Genomic DNA, 24,875 nt, shown 5'->3' on the forward strand with positions numbered 1-24,875 from the left:
GGATCACAAAGGACTCCTGCAGGGAAATGATACAATGCTGCACTCCTGGTCATTTCCTGTCGACCCATATCCAAGCTCCCATGCCATGTGTCGCCTCAGCAACTTATGAGCCACATGAACACATGCACACAGGACCTCTCCCCTCTCCAAACACATCACCCCCACAGGAGACACACACACAAACACACACCTTTTTTAACTGCACACTAAGCATCCAATCTAACTGCATCAGGATGAATCCACACACACATCAGCAAAGGTAGATCTTAACTGACTGTGATGATTGTGTGTTTCCCTGCATGAGTGTAACTGCGTGTGCGTTTTGTGTACTCAGTTAGGGCCCGGCGCCTAGAACAGATGGTCAGCTTGCTGCTTAAAGGATAGGGAGGGGGGATTTAGGGTTGTGGCAGGGTGGAACAGCACAGGGCCATGCTGGCTGCTTCTCTGTTTACCATCACATGAGGACGAGCAACTCGTGGACACGTTCTCCAGGAAAACAGCAGCGAATCTTACCAATCACAGAAAACCTCCAACGCTGCTTTGCTTTTGAGAGACTTATAGAAACCTGCACCTTCACTTCAATTCTCTGGATCCCAGTTTGAAAGCAAAAGAGTGCAGAGATACATATTACTCTGAACTGGGGGAAAAGTGAGAAGCCAAACATTGATGTGTGGAACTGTATGGGAAAAATGACATGTATGATGATAAAAAGATGATCTTCTTGCTAGAAACAAGTTAGATTATGATCAAATCTCCAGCATCTCATCAAGGTAAGCAAAAGCCTTTGGAAACCCCTGACAAGCTCTTATCAGGGGTCTGGATCATGCAGCTTTCGTGCAGTTACTCCAACAGCTGACAATAGTGCGTCCCCTGAAACGAGTCTCACGAATCGAGTTCAAGGGCAGCACAAAATGTTTCAGCGAATGCTACGCTTGTGTCCAAGAATAAAATATCTTTTTAGATAACATTTATTCTTCTCGTTCTTCATGCCTGCAAGTTCCACGTCAGCACGAAAAAGCTACTGTGACACTAGAAGCTTTCAAAATGGGACAATAAACGAACAAACTCAGTGAAACGAAGCATTCTGCTCCCACACACACGTGCAGGACAGATGCACTTTCACGCCCTGCGCTGCGACAAATAGCAAATGTACCGCCGCTGTCCTCAGAGTGAAAACACGTGAAAACAAAAAGACAGAAAGTAGCAGTGAGAGGAGATGAAGAAAAGGTTTTGATGAAGATAAGCTCGAGGTATGTGCCGCAGGAGGTGACAAAACAGGCCAAGCACAGCGGCAGGAAACCTGTGGTGGCCTCTCTCAAACAACTGAACCAGAAACAGATCCGGTTACATCACCTGAATGGCCAGAGATTAGGAATCTCAGTCAAGTAATCTGACCTGGAATCTGTTTGAGGGGACTTTTCCCAAGATGGGACAGATCAGGACAGACCCAATCTCAACTGAGACATCAACAAAAAGCAAGTCCAGATTACGCAAAACAAACAATATATGCGTTCTTGCTTTGAGCGAGTTAAACTTGGGTCACATGCGATCGGAGTTCATCGAAGTTAAGAGTAATGCTGGACTTTATCTGCGCTTGGATCAGTGGCTTGAAACAACCTGGAGCACGAATGGAAACAATGGTTTGTAGTATTCAGGAATAATAAAAGTGTCTCGTTTTCTACTCAGATGCAGCAAAACAGGTGGACACATTTTCATCAAAACATCTGGGTGGAGCCCTGATTTTAAACCACAAACAGCTGCATATTCATTGATTCTGTGGGTCTGAAAATGTGATATGATTTATGCACACGAGATGCTTTCAAATTTCCAAAGCTTATATACAGATACTGAATTTTAGAAGAACGACACTGTTCCATATGTAACCTGAACACGGTCTGCGAGGCGCCTGTTTGAAGGTTCTCTCTGACAGGAAACAAAGGCGAGGTTCAACCACGTGAGTCAGACTCTTCAGAGGCTGCTTTTGTTGAGTGAAGGATCAAGTTTGGTCAGCTTTCTCCGATGTGAAGTCATCTTTCTGAAAGGCTGTGTGTGTCGCTGTCATCGGGGCTAAGCTCATGTTTTCTCGGCTCAAAACGCCATGGCAGCCTTTTATTTCGCCTTTAGCCACTGACAATCAGCGCATGTTACACTGAGGTGTGTGAGCCGGCACTGGGTTGCCAACTCTCACATCTAGTCTCCGCATTTTTGTGGGTTCATTTGTGAATGTGACAGCTCCCTGGTGCCAAACGTAGCTGCTATGTTTGTTAGCGACATGTCACAGGATCACGCTGCTTGTTTCTGACTTTTGAACAGCTGGTTTCCATCACTTAGAAAGGAGTTTGCAATCAATCTGAAAGCTGTTCTTCAGATCTTTGACCTCACTGGGACCGAGGCTAAAGGCTGATAATAACCCCTCATAATCCAGCATTAACATCCTTTTTCATGAACCACCGTCTTCTTGTGACACCGTGAAATTCACAACTGGCTGCCCAACCCTTTAAAGTTCATGCAAAGAAAAGCAGTTTTACACTCTTTCATTATTACTGGAAATATGCGTGAACAACAGCAGATACTGACAGTAACTCCATGTGCTATAAACCAGGTGTGTTATTTCAATGCTCCAATTATTAACCTTTAAGTTTAGGTAGAAAAAAAGACAATGCATCTTTCATGTGCTGGTCTGCAGGACTGGGTGTGTTCATACTTTGAAAGAAGTGTCATGTGCTCAGCCTGTCAGGTGAACATAAAGACAGGTGAGTCATCGTGTTGATTCTACTTTTATTACCATTCTCAGACATGACACTAATTTATAATTATGATGTTGTTTGACTTTTTTAAATTTGATGAACAATTTGAGCTTGTGCCAAACGGTAATTTGCTAGATCCCACCATTAGACAGTAGAGGACAGTACCTTAAGTAGTATAAAAACTTGCTGGAATCAGTTTGATACTGTGCTTTAATTCATATGATCGGGATGTTTATGTGCAACAGGTTTCAAGTTTCTACAGCTGACTGAATCTGTTGTTCTCTGGATGCCTTATTTATGTGGAAAGCACTTTGTGATACTCCATAACAAAAGTGTGTGATTACAAGAGAATGCGTTTAGTTTATTGGTAAAGAAGGTGCTAATTACGGCCGTGCATTACAGGACAGATAAAGACATAGGTGAGGCATGCAGCACCAGACTATGCTATGCAGCACAAATACCACACAGAGACTCATTTCCCTGCTTTTAATAAGGCTTCAGTGCCGTCAGAAACAGGCCCAGCGCTCTCACTGTTACAGGCAGAGGAAATTACACTTCAGACATGAAACGCATATGCGACAAGCAGTCATAAAACCACCTGCAAAGAAAAGGGATGGGCGTGAGCGGCTCATGATCATGAACTTTCTGAGGAATGTGCTTTGATTTGTCACGTGGTAGATATGCTGAAGTGTTATAAAGGAAATTAACAACGCGTGCAGCATTTCCAGGAAGAATCTGCTGTGGAGAAAGTGGAGCGTTTGGAGCCAACGAAGACATGTTGAGAGCAGGCCTTAAAAGCATGCAGCTTGAGGGGGGTCGCAGCGGCTGATTAATTGCCTGAACAATCAACAATCTGGCTCTGTGACTGGTTGGACCTCTGGCATGTTTGACATTTCGGTCTGCAGTCTGAGCAGTTCCACGGTCTAATTTCCCTCCTGGCTGCTGTCAAAAGATCCATAAACTTAAGACAGCATGTTTGGATGGATACATGTGAAAACAATGGTCCCCTGTTGCACTGAGGCTGAGAATAATAAGTTGTTCAACAATGTCGCAGCCTTCACAAACTCAATCAGGTTCTGTGCAGCAGTGACAACGCTGTAATCAATCATTTTGCATGTCGATACAGCAAACTGCACAGATGCAGCATTTATGTGCCACAGTCAAAGTTACCGTTTTATACATCGTTACATATCGGTATTATACTTCATATTTTGGTAGATATAGATATTGGCTGCAATTTCTTTGTAATAAATCAATTTCCTTGTTGTTTTGGTAGCTACCAGAAAATCGAGCGTGGTTGCAGGTTGCTTCCACATGCTAACAGCGTTTTCAGGTGTGTCCACTGACCATGACTTAGCCCCAGCTGCAGTATGAAAGGAACGGAGGGGTCAGCTGATTGATGTGGCAGTGAACGCGCCATTCGAGCACCAACACGCTCGCCGAACACACACATGCACACATAATTACAGGTCACCCTTCCTTGGCCCTGAATGCATCAATGTGTAACACAACTCCTCCTCTGCAGCGTCCAACAGAAATAGTTCACCTTCAGCCTGGAGGCGACTGTAGCTCACAGACAGCAGCCTTGACCTCCACAAGCAAAGACATACAAGTCTCTGGTTTCTTTGGAGATGCTAATTGGCTCATTGGTTGACTGAAAGATGACTAATGATCAATCGTCAATGGGTTTCTCACATGTGAGGATTTGGAGCTCTGTCTGGTCACACCAGAATTCCACTATAATTAAAGTGATAGTGGATTTGCAAGCTTGCCAACAGTCAGCTAGCATTGTTAGCTTAAATAGCTTTCCTCCCTTCTTCATTAAAAGATTTTATTGAACGAAAGGATGTACAAACCTGAAAACAAAATGCCAGGGGGGTGGTCAATGTCACATTATAGAGTGAACAGAAAGAAGCTTTTGGGCTTTTGTGACTGACTAGACCCAGCATGTTCCAGCTGGCTAGCTTGTTAGCTGTTAGCTCGTCAGGCAGCAGTTTAGCAATGAGCCCTGCGAGGAGCCGCTCCGTCACCAAGCCAGGTTAAAAACAAACACTTGAGGAAGACATGAGGATTGATTTCACATCTCTGGACTGACGAGGCCTCGTCTATCTCTGTTTTATGTCACTGTGCTTTGAATATCTTTAAATTTGGACAGTTAGCTAGCACTTTGTGGACACTACCTTGGACTCTGAGAAACTGTGATAGCCATTTTTACTATCATGACATTTAATAGAGGAACAAAATGTAAAGAAATAATCATGAAATGAATTAATAATGAAACAAACTGTTAGTTGCAGCCCCATTTAACACCACCTGGACAAAAAGGAGCTGGGGAGCTTTACTCTGGCTGGTCTATGTGACAATTTTACACCATTTCCTTACAAACCATTTTCAGGTCATGCTACTGAGGCTGTCCACAAGTGGATGGTTGACAGAGGTTAACTTTCCTTCTAGACGGTGTAGTAAATTGACTGTAACATGAGGGTATGGCACAGCAGCCGACTGTAACCTCTCCCTGTATTTAACTCACTGCTGAATGACCATGTTTGACGCTAATTTGGGTCAACGGAAAACGAGGAGCGCAGGATGCCAACACTGCAGTCAGCGTCTTTAACGTTTCGGTTTTGGGGTTTACATGTGTGGACCATGCTCACTGCTCCAGAACCTAAACTTGATTTTTTGGACAGCACCGGTAGATTTGCTGCTGCAGGAAATATTTTTCTCAGTGTGTCTGAAAGCAGCTCTGCATCTTCAGATGATTGTTTGAAGGGATGATAATGACTTGGAGTGGACGCCATTACTTTTCATTAGCTTTCCTTGATTTTTAACACCAAAACTGGAGTTGTCCTGAGCAAAATCTAAGGCTCAAGGCAAATCTAAGCATATTTAAATGGATTGATGTTGTCTAAAATACACCCGAATTCTTTACTGGAGCATTTCATTGCTTGAAAACTGCATCACATCATTAACTACAACTCTAAGCCATCCAGCTCAGCATGTATCTCAGCCACAATGACATAAAAATGCAAGGGAACCGAATCAATATTGTTATTGTTAATTCAAGCTGATAAACTTAATGGTTTTGAACCAGGACAGTTAAAAAAAGCTGTGAGCGAAAAAATGCTGAAACACAAAGTCATAATAAAAGCAGGAAAAAGGATCATATTGGACTCATTATCAGCAGATAGCCAGTACAGAAGGCCGTGGATCAGGATCTGGGCCACTTGGGACGCCCCTAAACAAGACTGAAATGTAACCAAGTGGTTCCCGACAGCAGGTCAGGACCCAAAGAGAGTGGGCCCCAAGAGAAATGTGCATTTTGCATTTTTCTTGCAAAATACCGCTTAAATCCAACTCTTCAAGCGTTTACAAATGCTTCAAACTAGACCATCTGAAAACCAGAAAAGGCTCCACATCAAAGCCAGAACCAATGATGGGGGGGGGGGGGGGGGGGGGGGTCCCAAGTGTTTGATGCCTGCAGACGTTTCACACTGGCCCTACTGAGGCGGCTGGGAAAAAAATGAATGAAATACAAGCAGCTTCTTACATGTAAACAAGACAAGCTGAAAACAATTACAGTAGTATTACCTGACAATAAATACATCAATAAAGCTTTAATATCTAGTTCAGCTGGATTTGCCACTCAGGTGAAACATGAGAGAGGAATGAGTCCAGGTATATCTAAGGAGTGGAGGTGAGCAGTAACTCTCCTGACTGAACTTAGTTGCCACAAGGAAGACTTGTTTTTCTTTCTCATGCACTGGCAATAATATGTTTGAGGTCCTGCAGCGAAACACAGACTTACACACACTTTATTGCCTCTAAAGCATGCTGTGCACTCACTCACACGACTCTCAAGTCTCTGTGTCTGCCTCTGTAACTGCTAATGACTAGGAAGTGGTGGCTGGGGTGTGGAACATGAGCTCCGACCGAAATATTCAGAGAGCCAGCGAGGGTGAGAAAAGAGAGCGAACTGAGAGGTAACCGAGACTCACAGAGGGAGAGAGCTGAGAAAATGAAGGAGATACAGAGGCAGAAAGAGACAAGGGAGAGGAGAGGATGTCGGTTTCCTGAAATCCGAGCTGTGGGAAAGTGAGAGCGCGAGAGGAAGGAGAGGGAGAAATGAAAGAGAGGAGCGCTAACGGCCAGGTTTACTCCACCAAACCACAATTTGTACCTCAAAGCCAAGAGTTTGCCAGCAGTAAAGACCAGGAAACACACCGCAGATGCTACCTCTCCCTTTATGTGACCAGCTTCTTCGATTTTTAATCCAAAAACACGTCTCACATCCAACCACATTATAAAGGACGAGTTTACCTTTCCTTCATTTGGGTTTCAGCATCAACTTTAAAGGGTCACACTCATGATTGTTTATTTCCATTGTTTTTTGTCACATTCAGGGCTGAAACCGTTGCTTAACCGATTGCTTAACAGTTGCTACTTCCAGTCTGTAATAATGGACATGCTGCTTTTTTCTCCTTCGTATCATCTTGGAAATTGAATATCTCCAAGCTTGGACAGACCATGCTTCTAGGTTTTAGACTCTTGGATGCAGCTTTGCTGTCAATCCAAATAGCCGTTGGCTTCCATTTATTTCTGTACAGCATGAAAACCCATTTCCTCTCTGGATTCATCAACGTGAGCATAAAGGCTGCATCTTTCTTCAATTTCACATTATTGTTGCCTGCAAATGCAGTTTGAGTGCAGATTGATTCGAGACGGTCTGCATTACATTATCTCATAACGATCATGTAACTTCAACAAACCACACAGAAATGGATGGAAATCAATGGCTGGCTCTAAACTTGGAAACGGTCAGCAGAAATGTTGAGCACACAGGAGCTAAATCTTTCAAAAACACTGGTACAGGCCTTTAAATTCTTATTAGTTTGCTTTATTTTGCTTGGGTTTAAATTTGTTATTTAAGGTTACTGTGGCATTTTAGACAAGAAAGTCATACACAGGGCAAAACAATGGTGTGGATACTTTCAGGAAATTCTGGTTCGCGGCTCTTTAAACAAACAAACTGCTGCTCAGCAATCCAGGAAATCATTAAGGTGAAAGAGAAATGAAGTCAAGAAAGAGCAGAAATGTTTCATCAGTTTGAGTCCATTGATAAACTACAACATGTTCACGCCGCCTGGACTTCAGGTTACAAGAAGTGTGTTAGCGAGACACCTGAGTCAGTGAGGCTGGAGCCAAGTCCACGCCGGAGTCACTGTCCACACCGTAATTAGAAATGACTGAAGGCCTCTTCGGCCCGTCTGCGCTCACAGCAGAGGATAACTGCGGCTGGTCACTCTGAATGAGGCGCTCGGGCTGCACTAACCCCCTCCACATTCCACCGCTGAACACCAACAGGTGACACAGCTGACACGAAAGTATGACACTGGAGGAAGAGCCGTGTGTGTGTTAAATTAACCAGCTCTGCCGTGCAGGACCTGTTGTTGTCTAAAGTGGAGGGAGAGAGCAGAGGAAGGAAATTAATACAGCCGAAGCTTCAAGGACAACACTGCAGAAAAAAACCCACTGCATGCTACTGCGTGCTCTGACATCCACAGCCTCCGCTATGTCTGTAACCCGTGTCGTTTTCAACATTTTTCACTGACTCGGTGCTTTAACATTTCAAGCCTTCGCGGAAAAAGAACATCTGTAGCGAATGTTGTTAATCCGACCGGTTTCGGTCAAAGCGTCAACGGAACAAAAACCAGCAACCCCGAAGTACGAGGTTAAGTGAAAAAGCTCGTAAATGACTGGAGGATTAATTCTAATGGACCCTCATAAAAAGGGAAGCTGGAAGAAATGGGAACATGTTTTCCCCTCTCACACACACACACACACACAAGCACACACACAAGCACACACACAGGTTTACATGTACTTTCACATACCATGTCAAGTTTTATATTCACTTTGCTGGTTGGATAATTCTCTTGCAGACAATAATCAGTCAGTCTCTTTGCCATTAAAATGAACTGTGCTACAGGCTGCTGTGAACAGTGGCCTTTGCAGCTGGGGGAGTAAACAGCACCCCTCCTCTGTTGTCGCCATGGAGAATTCCACTTCCTGTGTCCACTCCCTGGACAATGACAGCAGCTTTGGGTGAGACAGGAAGTGTAGCTCAGGGGGCTTCAACATAACAACAGCATAACAGCACCATCACGGCATTAGCATTTCTATTTATATAAATATCCAAAAAGATGCTTCTAATGTCACGCTGATCTTTACGGTTTTCAGGTTTCTCTTTAAGTGGGCAAGCTGTTTATCTTTTCTGAGTTATTTATAAAAACAAACACATTAGCAGTATGATTTCTAAACTCTCTGAAACCATGACAAAGGAGAAAAGTGGCATTCAAGACTTCCCATTCAGCCAAATTCAAAGGCAAACAATGAAGTCAACACACGGCTCAACATGGCGCCACATGCAAACTTGTGAGTGTTCCATTGCGGCATCGTTTATAACATAAATGGGGGGGATTGAACATCCAAAACCCAAATAACGAAAACAGTGAACGCTGCGGTGAAAGAGCGATGAAGCCAGTGTTACGCCATGACGTGCAGAGGAAAGCGTGAAAGCAGAGGGTTTCCAGCAATGCAACACAACCCGTCATGTGACATTTTAGACGATCGCAGACGGTCACGCGGCGAGGACTGACGTGACGAGGACGCAGTCTCAAAAACAGCCCTAAAAAAAACCCCAAAATCCAACACATACAATCATCTGGCTGCCAAAGGATTGACCAGATGATCAATTTGAGCTTCTCCTGTTTCCAGACGCAGCAGGTGAGACGGCAGCGTCGGCTGATCCTGAAACACCTGCTTCAAAACCTGTTGCCTGCTGGTCTCTGTCCAACACTTCTGTCTGTGGTGACTCTGCTCTCTGCCCTTTAACCCTCCTGTGAACAAGTCGACTCCACCGACGTACGTACAGCCCGGTGAAGTCATAGTGAAGCAGTTCAGTATTAGTCATAAAACTACACAAGTGTGAGCTCATGCTTTAATGGTTAACTTTTAGAAAGCCGGTGCTGTGGAGGGTTCTTCCGAGGAAACAGCTTGGCCTCAGCTCACAATGAAAGCTCAATGCGATAACGTAATAATTAAAGAGATAAAAGCCTTTTCCAATTAAATCTGAGCAGCATTAAAGGAAAACCCATATTCCGACACTCTGCACACACTTATTTGAAGTGCGTGTCATGAAGCGTTGTGTGTGCAGGTTTCTCAACATTCCCCCTCACTCAGTACTCTATAGCTGCCTGAACTGTGGTCATATTAAGCTACCGTAGGTGGAGGAATTGGTCTATCATGCAGTGTGTGAGTCAAAAACAAGGCCCGTGCTCTGGGACTGACCTCACATTTACATTTTATTGTTTTAGAGAGTGGAAAAATGTTTTTCCTCTCAGACTCCAGTCTAGCTCTGGAAATATCAATATGACGCTGCACGGTCTGCGTTTGGCCGGTGGAGTAGGAAAAGTACACCACCCCGTAATAAAAGAGGCCTGCAAATGGAAGGCATGCCATCAAAAGCTGTTGTTTCAAAGGCACAATAGAGTGTTTAGGTTTAATGGCGCTCTGTGAGATCGCAGGCAGAAATGTGTATGTTGACTTCAATTTTGCTACAATATTACAAAATAAGTTCCTTAAATCACTATGAGTGTCACTTCACACCCAATCGCTTCATTGTGAGAAGTAGAAACATGCAAACAGAAGTGAATTTGAACTGAGCGAACTTTATCAACACCCAAAGCTGCAGCGACAAAAAGATCAGGCTCAAATGCTGACTGACAGTCTGTGTGATAAATTACAAGAAACTGACCAATATCAGGCTCAAACCTCCTAAAATTAATAATACTGGTCAAATGTACTTGAGGCAGCGAGGAGTTATCAAGCAGCAGAGAGGGGAGGTGAAGAGGAGGAAGACGCTGAGGTATCACTGAGCCAGATTATGCACACTCCATTTGCTCCTCAGAAAGGGTCTGTTGGGCCAAATGGACCCATTCAGTCGCCGCTGGCCTGAGGGAAGACAGCGCTGAGGAGCAGCCAGCTTCCTCCACAAACATTCAACATGTGAAAGATGACGTATGGACCAACCGGGAGGCTGCGAGTGCACACATGTAAGACCTAAACGCAAAGAGACATGACATATGTACACATAAGAGGATGGATAACGGGGATTGAGAGCGAACACACACTCAGAGTGAGAGAGGCCACAAGTGCCAAGAGGACTCATCTCGTCTTTCATAGCTGAGAGGAGACGAGTAGTAATGACTGTAGCTGCTCCCACAGCTCAGCGCCAAGATGCCTCCGACCTCACAGCGCTGAGTGCAGACGTCCTCCAACGTGCACCCAGAGATCAACTGTTTCCTGTTTTGGATACCTGCAACGAGGTCACGCATGCAGAGAAAAGACAATACGACATAAAAAGAGGTTTCAACCCGAGGGTTCGCATGGTCAATTAGCTGCAGTCAACTTGATCAAATTGGCCGCCACAGGTTTCTTTTGTGAGTCGTTACGTAACGATACACAGGGAAGATTTCTTCCTTGAGGCCATTCCACACCTACATCGACAGCTATTTCAAAGTCACTGTGAATCATGGAACGCATGAGTGGGCACCAGTGATCAAAGGAAAATGCCGTATTTCAATATATCAGATTCTGGAAAAACTACAGCCATGTATTAAATGCTGTCATGGCAGTGCAAACAGTCTAATCCTGTGGAGGACAGCAGTTCATTTCAAAGGCCTCTTTTTAATTGTAAATCATGATGGTGCACGTATGCACCATTCACTTGTTGCTTATTAGCATGCATATTAGTAGCTTTTCATGAGTCATTATGAAGAAGTTATTAATGCCTTATTCTGCCTGACCATATTCTACAACTACTAGGCCATTAACTAAAAGCTTGCCCCCAGTAAACTCCTCATTACTGATTATTAATACTAATTAATACTATTTATACTGACAGGAAGTATGGAAGTTGTTGTGCATAATGTCCAATCTTAATGACCAAATGCTAACCATTAATAACCCCATCACTCAGAATAAGGCATTAATGAGTAGTTTATAATGACTAATAAACAGCCAGTTTGCTACTAATATGCATGCTAATAAGCAACTAGCTAAAGGTGAACATGCGCACCTTAATATGAACTGCACTTAACACTTAAAAGCAGTCTTATTTTTACTGTTTGCTGCTTTTTCTGGCCATTCAATCCGCTGATGTTGCGACTCTTTCGTCAATGACAGAGACTAAAAGCGCTTCCATAGTTTGGGAATCTAAAATCCGACTCATTGAGGCAACAGAACCTGTGAACGCCTTCACCAGCTGATAGTAATGACAGGTCATCATGTCTAACTCCGGGTCTGAATGCTCAGCATAATTTTAAGCACATCTGTTTAGCGTATTAGGAAAAAACATGACCTGTAATTACAGGGCAGCATTACAGTGGCTCTCGCTGTCTTTTCTGTGGAGGGGGGGGGGGGGGGGGGGGGCTGCTGTCTTTCTGTCTTCAGCAGACCGCAGGCTTTTTGAAATCTGAGCCTGGTGGTGCAGTCAGAGCCGCAGTCGACAGAGACAGAAAGAGCTGCAGCGGGTTGATAACGCAAGTTTGGTTGCAGGCTTCGAGGAGATGATGGAAGATGTTGGCGAGATACTCTGAGGAGGCTGCATTGAATGTTATTATAACCTCATGATTTATCGCACACCCAAAGCTTGTGGAGAGATGATGTGTAGCAACGTTTGGTAAACTGTGGTCAAAAATGAAATAAACAAGACTTTTGAGGCTGCAGGAAAATTCCATCCTCAGACACCCTTTGGCTTTGTATCATTAATATGGGATCTTGTGTCGGAGTCATTCTGAGAGCAAACACTGGACTTCTGCCGCATCAACTTCTCGTCAGATGTTGCACTGATTTCTACCATCAATCCGAGACGTCCTTCATTTCCCAGAATGCCTTCTCACGACTCCAGACAACATGCAGGGTCTTGTTTTACTCAGTCAGGTTTCATGTGCTTGTCAAGACAGCAGTGATGACAGCAGCAGAAAACAAGGAGCAAGAGTTTGTGCACAAGCTTACAATGGAATAAAACCATGCACATCCACGTTTCAAACACACTTATTTCAGCCTAAGAGGCCATGCATCCTCAGGGAATTAGCATCAAGAACAAACCTGCTTAGCCCCCTCTCTCAGAACAATACTTCATTCTCTCAGCTGAGAAGGTCACAGCAGTCCAAACCTCCATCTGTTAGGCTCACACTGGGCTTGGACTCTTCATCCCCAAAACTAGAACTTGGGAAAAACTCATTACAGTTGACATTTTGGAGTCCCCTCTCATAGCTCACCTGCTTTGCAGTACAGATCAGCCGGCATGACATGTAGAGCAAAGACATTTGCTAAGCTGAGACAGCTTCACCGTTAAGTGGGCCCTTTCAGGCTGAGTGGAGGACTCGGACTTTGTGGAGACAATGCGGACCCTCTAATCGTCTCCAGGGTGCCTGACCATAATCGTTCAAGCAGACTACTAAGTCACTGCATTGAATGGCCTCTCTGAAATGCATCAGTGGGTAATCGGGATGAATGCAGGTGGCTGCCAAAGTAAAAGGACAGGGACGTTAAACTGAACAACAAGACTCAGCAGAGTTCAGAGGAAGGTGCATAAATCATTCTTCCATGGTGGTTTAATGACCAAACAATGATTCTTTTAAGACTATATAAGACTCCAACTGTTGAGAATGAATTATTATATTTTCACACCATCATCACACAATGCAGCTTCTCTTATTGGTGCTTGATCCCGTCTGCTAGATGTGAAATTGAACTCAAACTATGTAAGAAAAACAGTATGTCTATTCCCTCTAATAGACCATGCATCTCTGGAGCATAAGGCTCAAGCAAGACTGTGCAATCCACTCATTAGCTATCAATTAGTTACTGTAATACACAAAATGTTCATGCTGGCAATTATGGGGTGCGTGAGTTCAAAGATTCTTTTCAATCCAAGTTAAATGTGCAGTGCTTCATGAGAAAAGTGCAAAAAAGAAGACCAAAAACCTCAACAGCAAAATCATAAAAACGAATGATCAAACGTTAAGACCGAACGGACGATTGATTCAAGCTCACAGCGACAGCAAACAGCCGCAACAAATGCCACACTTAATGGCTACGGCTTCAGGATAATCTCAACGTTGCCTATATCATCTGCTCGTTTACTACGCTGATAAGTACAGTACAGATTAGACAGTGGAGGCATTCCAGCAGTGAGTGAGCACGTCTCTGGCTGCATGTGAAATCCACCTTATCACAGTCTGCTTGTTGTCAGTTAGCCACAACTATCTCCGCTCTTCCTCCCCTCTTGCCTCATTCTGACAGAGCACAGACTACTGTAAACTGACAGAATTCCTCACAGATAACGGCGGCAGCGAAGACACCGAACTCTGAACTTTCTGTCTTCCTGGATGGAGGAGAGTATCGGCTCCTTTATGCAGATCTCAGATGACGTTGGAGGGGTTCTCTCTTTTGAGAGCGTCTGTTTGAAATGTAAGTTTCAGTGCCTTAAAAATGATCTTCCCGCTGCACTCCTCATGCTGCTGAGGAATCCCTCTGCAGGCACGTCCCATCCTTGAGCTGCCGACCTCCCCTCTCTTCGGTCGTAACTTCAACGAAATTCTGAATTCTAAATAAAGTTGATAGACACCAAAACGTTGTGGGATGATGTACAAGACTAGTTACCGATAAAAATGTTTGGTTTAGGGACCTTTTCATGTGATGGTATAGATTTCACTTGTGTACTCAGTGAAAAAGATGGCAAACCTTTAATTACCTGTCTGCTGGGAAAATGTTTTATTCATAGAAGATGATTCATCAGGACAAAACGTCCCTCACTCGCTGCTTTAAGGAAATGAAAACTGCAGTACGACCTTCACAGCTGGCCAGGAAGCTCAGACCTGTTAAAGACCTCCAGTAACTCTTTTCTTTCTTTTAATTTGTCCGTTAAGGGCTCAGTTTGTCAAACCTGTGTTGCCTTGTAGTTTGCACATAAAATAAATTGTTAATAACGCTTCATTTAAACTTTCTTTGTTGCTCTCTTGCCTGGACTGTATCCCACACATAAAAATCAGTAAATCAGATAATTTCCTTGACGGTTTAGGATTATACTCCGCACTGAGTGGGTGAACTTGCTGGTTAAACATCCAAATGAATATTTAAGTATGTCCTGATTCATACACGAGGTCCAATGCTGCTTTATGAACACCAAGAAAATCACACCTATCCCTCATAGTCACACTGGTGTCATGGCAGCAGTGCTCTGCACATGGACAGTATTTTGCACCATTACACAACAGCACATACCTGGGGATTAACCACCGGTCGTGTCTGTGTGTAGCATAAGGCTGCAGGGGGCCAGTAGCTATTGTCACAGCTGTGTCACAACACAAACACAAAAATTCAGCGAAACACTACTTTACTTTGCAGCGCGCTGCTGCACAGACCCTGCAGTAATGCGGCCACCGGCATCTGGGGGCCTCTGTCGTTTAACCCGTACGTGTCATCACTCATAGATTTTACTGATAACACCTCTGCACCTTTTGCAATCAGGACTTTTATGAGTACTGTGGTGCTGACACACGAACATAAAAATCTGAAACATTCCTTCATTAGTTATCAGTTTCCATATGACCACTCAAGCCACAAACCACCCACTTCCTTAAAGGTCCAGTGTGCAGGATTTAGTGGAATGTGTTGGCATAAATGGATTATAATAAGTATGTTTTCATTCGTGTACAATCACCTTAGAGTGAGCTCTTTATATCTAGAGAGGGAGCAAGTCCTCTTTCACAGTCTGCCATGTTGCACCACCAAGTAGCCCAAACAGAGGCTCTAGAGGGAACCTTTGGCATTTTTGGAAGTTTTGCCACCACTGTAGGTTCTCCCTCATGCCTGAAACGGGAGGTGTGAGACTAAGAGCATCCAGCTGGTTGCAATCTGCAGCCTCGCTACTAGATGCCACTAAATCCTGCACACTGGTCCTTTAAACTGAAGGACGTAAGAGAGCATCCATATCTACATTCAACTTCACAGTCCTTTCAAAACATCGAATCACAAAATTACTCAGAGCCGATTTTTTAAAAACTACACAGGAAAGAGAAACAAAGGTCTTCATGCTCTGAAAGCTGCTTTCTCTGCATGGCATCGAGCTTTGACTACCATGAGGGTTTCTCTACAAAAACAACATTAAACACTTGATGGTCTCCAAAACAAAACTCCGAAACAAAACTCCAAAACTCTGAGTTTGTTGAATCCATCTCCCATTTGACAGGATTAATCAAAAAGAACAAGTTAATCACATTTCACCTACACAAAACCGCAAAGAACAACACAATGCCCTTTCTTCTCTCCATCTCACTCCAGCTACTGTTAGCACCAGAGAGTTAATGAGGGGAAATGCAAACGCAGGGAAGCTGAGCCTCTGAGGCCAAAGCCTCGCTCATATAATGGCCTACTAAAGAAAGGGGAGCTTTGTTCGGTGCAACACAAGCAGGTTCCTCTTTAATGACTTCATGCGCATGCCAATCACTTACACCACACAATCCCATCATGCGGCCACAACACTTCTCAGGACGCCCCGATCATGTGAGCCTGCGGCACGTGACTCGCTGTTCTGCCCCAAAACACAAGCTGGGATCCGGTTCAGCAGGTAAAACCTTGGGGGTCATTCATTTTTAGACTGTAGGAGCTGCTGTGGATGTGCAAAGAGCTAGTCACAGCTCACATGGCTGGTAATAACAATCATAGCAACAATAAAAATTTATGTATGCAGCACCTTTCCAAGGTAATGTTTACAACTTGCTTTATAGGCTAAAAATAAGCATGATTAAATGATTTCTGGATACATGCCCTGCAGTTGTTGCCTTCTTCCCAAAGGCTGCAATTCAACAGAAACTGTGACTGAAAAAGTTGCAATATATTGTACAAAGGCTGAACACCACAGTTACAGTCTGCTGGCATCAGGGTCACAGTGATAGCTTGAATGAAACTAAATGTAAAGCTGCTTTGACTTTGCTTCATTCTCCTGTGCAGTTTCCCGTGTTTAAAACAGTTTCTTGACAGTTGAAAGAGCAGAAACAGCAGCTGACAGCAGCATCGTGTTCAACCTGAAAATCACCACGATGATAAGCGGGAGAAAAATGTTAAATGCAAGTCAGAGCTGATATCTTGGTGCTTTGATTGGTGAGAATGGCAGCTCTCTTCAGCTCTCGTCCTTCCAGCGTTTTTCACCGTCAGAAGAACATTAAGGTTTATGAGTGCTGGTCGTTCTTTAAGTCATTGTGATGCCTCGGCTGGTCTACATCTACAACGTGCTGCAGACTGTCTGACACTCAAACACACACTCTAAAGTCAAGCACTGAATTTGAGTTGTCTTCTCTTTGCGACATGCACAAGCGCGTATAACTGATACGATCGTTGAAAGGTAATCGTGCACAATCTCAGTCTTATTTGCATCATGGCCACCATCTTTATGGGTGAGTGATTTAACAGGAAGTTAACAGCCACAGTTTCAATATGACAGAATGATGCATTTGCATGAATTCCAGTTGGACACAAAGAACGAGCATGACCAAACATGAGGCCACACCTCTGGTCTGACAGGATGTGACATACAAGGTGACAAAACCTGAAGTCACTCACTGTTACCCGGAGAGAAGAATCCCACTTTATGTGTCTGTGAAGACGAGCTGCTGAAACTCTGCCTGCACAGGGCTGTGATCTCATGATGTGCGCCTTCATTGAACTAGTCTCTTAATCCGAAGCCAAATGTTCATAAAACCACAAAATCTCCCTACAGCCACTCAGATTAGCTCCTGCAAAGATCCCAAACTGAGCCTCCAACCGCAGCTCCAGCCTTTCAGGTGGTGCCGGTGATATCGCCGAGCACAGACGAAGCTCCGACGCGATACAGACTTAGAAATAGCAGACAGCGGGGGCCTGCGGGGTGTCAGATGTCGACAGGGACCAGTTGCTGGAGTCTCAGCCCGGGCCGCCTCTCACGCCACAGCAGCTGTGTCTTCTCAGACCTCGCATTCCTGCAGGACAGGCCCACTTTACTCTCATCACCTGTGCTGATCCGAGGCAGCGCGAGCTCTCAGGGGAACCTCGCAGCTACTTCAGTTAAAGTCAATTAAAGTTAGGTTTTTGTTGATATGAGAGGACACAGGGACACTGGTCCAAAAGGACCACTGCAAGTGAAAACTCAGGCATAGAAAGCACCTTGATATGAGGATATGTAGCACTAATAATCACCAAAATCCTGGTCTCATTCTATTTTTAGAACTGTCACACACGTACAGTGATGGGATCATGACCCACAGCGTCCCCAGTTTGAGTCCAGCTGGTTCCCCATCTCTCATTTTCCTGCCATCACTCCATTGACATCTCTGTAGCAATAAAAGCATGAAATGCCTAAAAAGGTGACACAGACGCAATGTAGGACAACGCCTCTGAAGACACACTCCAGTGACAAAACAGAAACCATCTTACAGTAGATTAAAGGCACAGGCTGATATCTGGTGTTGTGTTTGCAGCCGTGAAGCATCTGAAGTCAGCCAACTGACAGACTGCACCTATGATTCAGCAGCTTCTTCACCCCATCAGACCTCCCTGCACGATTACAGCTGCTCTGCTCTCTTCGACGCCTTTGCTGCATTATAAGCTGTGCTGCCTGACCTTCACTAAATAATACATGTGAACATTTACCCCACCCTGCTGCAGCCAGACGCTCAAACCAGCGGCCCCTTCACCCCATCCCTCAATGAATATGAATGCAAAATGCCAGTTTGTGTGTAAGGTTCTGTAAAGCTTCCTGTCATTTATGCTGCATCATCCTATGTGTGCATTGATTCAGTTTACTTTCTTGCTTTTAATGTATAACAACATCAACTTGCACGTGAATTACAAACAAAAATTAAGCAAATCTCACACACTTGACATCATACTGATGCTGCTTGTGTGTCATTCCTGACAAATAAATTCCTTATTTCTTCATTTCATTTCATCAGGATGACACTGGTGGCAGCCTGGAGTTTCAGTGTGAAATGACATGTCACTGAGCACCAAACTTTTCTCACACACACACACACACACACACACACACACACACACACACACACACACATACACACACACCTCTGACTGTGACCATTCAACAAAAGCACCGACACAGTCCGTACACACCTTCCAAGCACTGGATCTGAAAACTATCTTGCAGTCGAGAGGAGATTAAAGGGACCAGTTCCGTGACTCCTGGGCTGCTTCCAGCCCGGAGCCCCTCTTCCCAGCGCGGGGCAGCCCACCGCAGCTCGGGGGTCCAACCACCAAACATCATGCTCTTACCTCTGGACGTGAACGCTGAAGTCAACTGCGAAGTGCGGCTCAAGTTGTTCGTGTCCTGTCGGGATGGGGTGCGCAGCCACACACGCACACTTGTAGCCAGACAAAATGTCCAAGTCTCTATTTAATTCCCTGCATTCCCACTCATTTAATTTGTTTCCTCCTCGCTCCCGCCGCTCGCCTCCGAACAACTCCTCGGGATTCAGGTCCGCACTGAGTACTTGCGCATTTTTTTTTTTTTTTTTATCCGTGCGTGTTCGCTGGTTCAATGTAATTAAAAAGCAGTCCTTCGCAGCTTGGTGACGGTCGCTGAAAACTCTACTTCGCTTTGCTAATCAGTGCCGCCGCTCTCGGACGCGCGGCAGTGCGCGTTCACACTGCTCCTGGGCGGGGAGAAAACACAGAGGGCGGACGAAGCCAAGCCCCCAGGACTGGAGCTGGATTTTTAGGAGACGACTTTGGCGTAGTGGCCGCACAGGGTATTGCAATTTCCGAGTTCATCACCTCCAAAAGCCTGTTTTTCTCTCTGGAAAGGAGCGACAGCCGTTAGGAACGTAAAAACATTTTTCGGAGCTTCTAACCGGCCTGGCTGGAGAAGACTCTAGTGCGCATGCTCCATGCGCCCCAAAACGCGGAAGCGTGAAGATGCGCGTGGAGTTCTATTTTTTGCCGGAGTAAGCGATTTTCATTGGAAGGAGTGGGGCGCCATCTTTATCGCGGTATCCAGATCTGTAATACATCCATGGGCCGAGCGACGTTACAGGAAGCAAGTAGGAAATAACACGGCAGCGATGAACACGCCTCACACCACATGTCTGGAAGATGATGGTTAAAACAAGTCTGAGTGCCTGAGTTGTTGTGCGATTGTCATGACAGGAGTTGCTTTGATTTGTACATACGTGGCTGTATTTTCTCCCACATAAATGTAAAATGGAAGATAACGATAACTTTCCAGTCCTTGAAGGTAAAGAAACAGACGTAAATGAGTAAATGTACTGCGCAGGTAAACTGTCGCAAAATGTTTACGTTCTGTCTTCCCGTAGCGCTTTACGTTAGTGATTGCAATGAGGGACAAGACTGCGGTTTTCGTGATACTTTTTATTTGAATGTGTCTTTTTACAGGTATGATTATTGGATCGACAGCGTGTATTTTAATTCGGCAGCACATAGTATATGTTCTGTGGGCTAAAATGACTGATCGGCTGAGCGTTTTAGCTTCGTGCGATGGTGCAAGTGGCGGCTAGCTCGCTCATGCTAAAGCTGAAAACCGTTCGAGCGGTGAGCTGCCTGCTGGCAAAAACGATGAAGTAAACGCATTGCAGCAGTGTGACACTCCGCAGTGACATTACCACACCGTCGTCCTGCAGTTTGTCAGTCATGGCCGAGGTTTTAATAGTTTATTTTTTAGGTTGAGTCTACATGATATAGCTTTAACACAGATTCATCTGTGCGCAGTGTGATCGACAACCAGTGAAGATCAATAATTGGGTCTTCATCATGATCGAGTTCAGGTTTTGCGACATGTCGCAGCAAAAGGCGATTTGAAAGTGAAGCTGCTTAAAATCAGTCCTGGACCAGTGATAGATATTCTGCTGCCATAGATGATAACTATTTTCCTGAATAAGTGGATTCATTTTCCAACTAATCATTTGGTGTAAACTTACATGAAGCAGTGAAAATGCCCTTTGCTTTGTCCCCTTCTGATTATTTGTTCTGTCTGACCTACAGTCCAGTCTGAATACTTTTCATCTCGTTGCAGCTCGACCACCTTATCGATTCATCTGCCAGTTATTTTCTTGATGAATGGATTAATTGTTTTGCCTACAAAAGTTCAGGAAGTAGTGGAAATTTCACATTACTATCACATTTAAAGCCCAAGCTGACATCTCCAAAACCCAAAGAGATTTAGCTTACAATCACACAAGACTGAGAAAGCAGCCATGTCTCATTAGAAGAATTAATTGATGACTGATTTATTGGCTAAAACCTTGTCATTAATCTCTTCCTGTGTATGTTTCAGACTGACCCTCTCTGACTGTGCTGGAGGATGGACCCTGTGGTGCTGAGCTACCAGGACAGCCTGTTACGGCGATCTGATGTGTCCTTGCTGGAAGGACCGTACTGGCTCAATGACCAAGTCATTGGTTTCGCCTTTGAGTACTTTGCTGCTGAGCGCTTCAGAGCCCTGGGGGAGACCATCGTCTTCATCAGTCCGGAGGTCACACAGTTCATCAAGTGTGCCTCTTGCCCTGATGAGTTAGCCCTATTTCTGGAGCCGCTGGATCTTGCCTCTCGTCACTGGGTCTTCCTAGCCGTGAACGACAACTCCAACCAAACTGCTGGAGGATCCCACTGGAGCCTTTTGGTCTACCATCACAACTCCAACCACTTTTCCCACTATGACTCTCAAAATGGCAGCAACTCACTGCACGCACGGCGCATCGCCAGCAAGCTCGAGCCTTTCTTGGGCGCGGGAAGAAAAGCGCTGTTTGTGGAGGAGCCCTGCCCACCACAGCAGAACAGCTATGACTGTGGCATGTATGTTATCTGTATCGCCGAGGCCTTATGTGAGAAGGCCAGGGTAGAGGGCTCGCCGCGCCTTCCCGTGCAGATCATCACCCCTGCCTATATCACCCAGAAGAGGGCTGAATGGTGCAGACTGATCCAGAGCCTTGCTCAGAGTGATCTCTGCTGCTCTCTGTCTTTTCCTTAGCACGCTGATTGCCCCTCACTATATGCAGATCAGCTGTCAGCCTCTACATATCAACTGCTGGAGCATCTGAAGGCACTCCTTGAATTCAGTATATAACTATATATGAAGTATATTTCTATTACAGTCTCTATCATACTCCATAATAGCAACAAGTTTAAAAAGATAAAGCAATGTTTCAAATCTGTAAGGATTTACAGAATTCTTGGTGTTATGTTTATCCCTTGTATATGCACAGCTAAATACAATACATAAACAAGAACACCAGCATGCCTGTAACAGGAGTCTACTCCCTTGTATATTTAGTAAGAGTGGAGAATGTAATGTGGAAGAGGAGGCACAGACTTTTCTTTCTCCATTGTATTAGTTTGGAGCGAATGTAGAAATGTTTACACAGATTATTGCTCAGGGTCATTTTAAATGAACTAGAATTGACAATAAGAATGTGCATCTTAATTTTGGCTCCTACTTTACATCACATCTGTTCACGTCACGTACTCGTTCTGTTTCTCAGTTTGAACAGGTGTTGTGTATTCAGCGGCAAACTTTCAGTTTTGAAACATTTTATTGCACTGTGTGAAGTGAGTGTTTATGGCTGTGTTGATTCAGGGTTCCTGCACATCCTGGAAAACCTGGAAAACAGTTGATCAAGTTTCCAGTTACGGAAAACAAGTGAGGAATGAGACAAAAAGTAAAATCTCCTGGAAAAGCTTGTGTTGTCCTGGAAAATTATTTCAACATTCTCCTATTTTCCTTTAGCTGAGAGAGAACTACGAGGCCATCTATCAGAGCCACAAAACAAATAACTTTGCATCAAAGTTATATTATCCTGCAAATGTAAATATTAGTCACTGCTGTCTGGCAACTGGTAGTTTTTATGAGGTGCAAAGATTAAAATTGCTTCTTCCCACTTTAAACGGTTGAACAATGATTAAGTGTTCAGCATGTTTGGTTCTGTTGCTAAAACTGACGAGCTTGCTAGCTTGTTTTGCCTGCAAAGGTTTAAGGTTGGTGATTCAGCTCACTAACCTTGAATTGTACATTCAGAACTGTTAAGTTCAGTCTAGATTTGTCAGTGGGCAAAGTTATAGGCGACTATGTGCGTTATTGGTGTTCAGGCAGCAGAGGTTAATATGATTCATGGGGAAAAACTGATTTGGGTTATGAATTTAAAATAAAGAGAACACACTTATGTGGTCCTTGACAAGCAAAAAACCCAAAGGAAGCAACACTGTGAAAAATAAGAATATTAAAACAAGGCGAGAGGAGAGGAGATGGTAGTAAAAATAGTTACATTAAAACATCTAAAGCTTCTGTCCATAGACTCTTTTAAACAAGACTTCCACAGACGAACCCTGCCTGTCATATCACCTGGATCATCATTGATAATGTCCTGGAAAAGTCATGGAAAATTATCTGTAGACAAGAGTGGGAACCCTGTGAGCGGTGGAATGTAAACTCTCACAAAAAGCAAGAATCAAACTCAGTCGAATAAATTCTACCTTTGTCACATTTTTGTTGACAAAACGGTAAATTTGCTTTGTGGTTTTGTTTAGTGTTTCTGCCATCTTCCTTCCATCATGCCCTTCATGTTGACATTTTTCCTACATTTTCCATCAGCAAAGTTAATTTTCAGTCAGTTTGAAAACACAATTTACCTCACTGAAGAAACTGATGAGCAGCAGCAACCTTCATTTTAGAAAGGTTGGGTATGCAGGCCTGCTTTGCAGTCACTCATAACTGAAAAATATGCTCCTGTTGTGGTTTTGAAGGAAAGGACACGATCGGCCGCAGAACAATGAAGCTGAAACACAAACAGTGCAAACTTCATTGTGTTCTAATTGCAAGACGACTGAAACAGAGCTTTCATTTTAAAAATAGTTTTATGTTTGTCTATTAAAGGAAACAGATTTTATTTTAGGAAAAGCATTGGAAGTATCCACTGATATCAAGGCCCAAAGCAGAATGTGGGTAACAGTGCAAACTGTCATCCAGCATTGTACTTGAAATTAAGAAAGCACACAGGAAGGCCAAACATTTACGACCATTCAGAGTCAGACTGCAGGCTTTGACACATTTATGAGCGAGTGTTACTGTATCAGGGTTCAGGGTTCAGGGTTTCAACATGGATCGGCCATATTTAGATCTGAGCTGGGATGAACAAATATGTTTCACGGAGAGTTTCTGTGATTTCAGGAGGAGGGAGCGAGCAACACGAAAATGAACTCCAAAAGCTCACTGACCACAAACAGGAGTCCTCATCAGGAACGGTCTCCTGATCTGGCCGTCTGCCCTGCGCTGCTCTTCAATTCACACTGTCTGGACTGTTTCCACCCTCTGCTCTCCTTCCTCTGGCAGCCCAAACACATCTACATCCCACAGGCATATTTCACCTGGAGTAACCAGTCAGACGAGCCTTCAGGGTTTACTATTGTCCTAATAAAATGCCACAAAGCTGGGTCATTCAGCACTCAAGCAGCGCACTGCATCAGAGAGACAAAGAGCCCGGGGAGAGGCACATTAATTTAGACAGATTTGCTTCTAAATGGCCAATTTACCAACTCCTCCCCACGAGTGCATGCAAGGACACCAACCTTGACTCTGTCTGTTGTCATCTCAGGCGCTGGGTCTCTAAACCTACAGGAGTGCACCGAGCTTTTGTGTCAGAATATGAAGGGATATCACACAGGGGCACTTTGTTATGTGCTGGATAAGCTCAACTGAGATGGATCAAATTAAATCCTACAAAATCCTGTACCCTGCTCTTTGCTCTTTTGGCAAATGATAGACAGCGTTCTGTGGCATAAAACAAAGCTTCTCAGAATTGGTGGTTTTGTTCTGCTGTGAATCAACAGAAGGCTTACAGATAATCGCTGTCGTAATTAGAAAGAAGGCCATTTTTCACCTTCAGGACCCAGATTTCAGTCTCCATGTTTCTCCTGGACCTCACAGTAATGCAGTGAGCTAAACACACATTCACCAAAGGCTGAAGGCTGCTGATGGCCTGTTACATCTTTACTGGAAGTAACTGTGAA

General features: G+C 44.3%; 2 protein-coding genes across 4 annotated transcripts in view; one reads left to right on the plus strand and one right to left on the minus strand.

Annotated features, from left to right (window-relative positions):
* myo9aa (myosin IXAa) overlaps positions 1-19,506 on the minus strand; it is a 102,322-nt gene extending 82,816 nt beyond the window's left edge. Inside the window, exon 1 of the mRNA XM_070970976.1 lies at positions 19,134-19,506. The gene's annotated coding sequence lies outside the window, so the exon portion shown is untranslated. The remainder of the gene's footprint in view (positions 1-19,133) is intronic.
* Positions 19,507-19,606: 100 nt separating this feature from the next.
* Positions 19,607-22,551, plus strand: senp8 (SUMO peptidase family member, NEDD8 specific). Of its 3 annotated transcripts, none has more exons than XM_070963005.1 (2): positions 19,607-19,900; positions 21,151-22,551. In XM_070963005.1, exon 2 carries the CDS (start codon positions 21,178-21,180, stop codon positions 21,841-21,843), a length of 666 nt encoding a protein of 221 aa, XP_070819106.1. In that variant the 5' UTR covers positions 19,607-19,900; positions 21,151-21,177; the 3' UTR covers positions 21,844-22,551. The 3 variants fall into 3 exon arrangements, with proteins under 3 accessions (XP_070819106.1, XP_070819098.1, XP_070819089.1); XM_070962997.1 differs by having other exon boundaries at positions 19,852-20,094; XM_070962988.1 differs by lacking the exon at positions 19,607-19,900 and adding an exon at positions 19,940-20,252.
* Positions 22,552-24,875: the final 2,324 nt, after the last annotated feature.

The sequence above is a fragment of the Chaetodon trifascialis genome, chromosome 1 (genome assembly GCF_039877785.1).
Source record: "Chaetodon trifascialis isolate fChaTrf1 chromosome 1, fChaTrf1.hap1, whole genome shotgun sequence".
In the NCBI taxonomy this organism is placed as follows: domain Eukaryota; kingdom Metazoa; phylum Chordata; class Actinopteri; order Chaetodontiformes; family Chaetodontidae; genus Chaetodon; species Chaetodon trifascialis.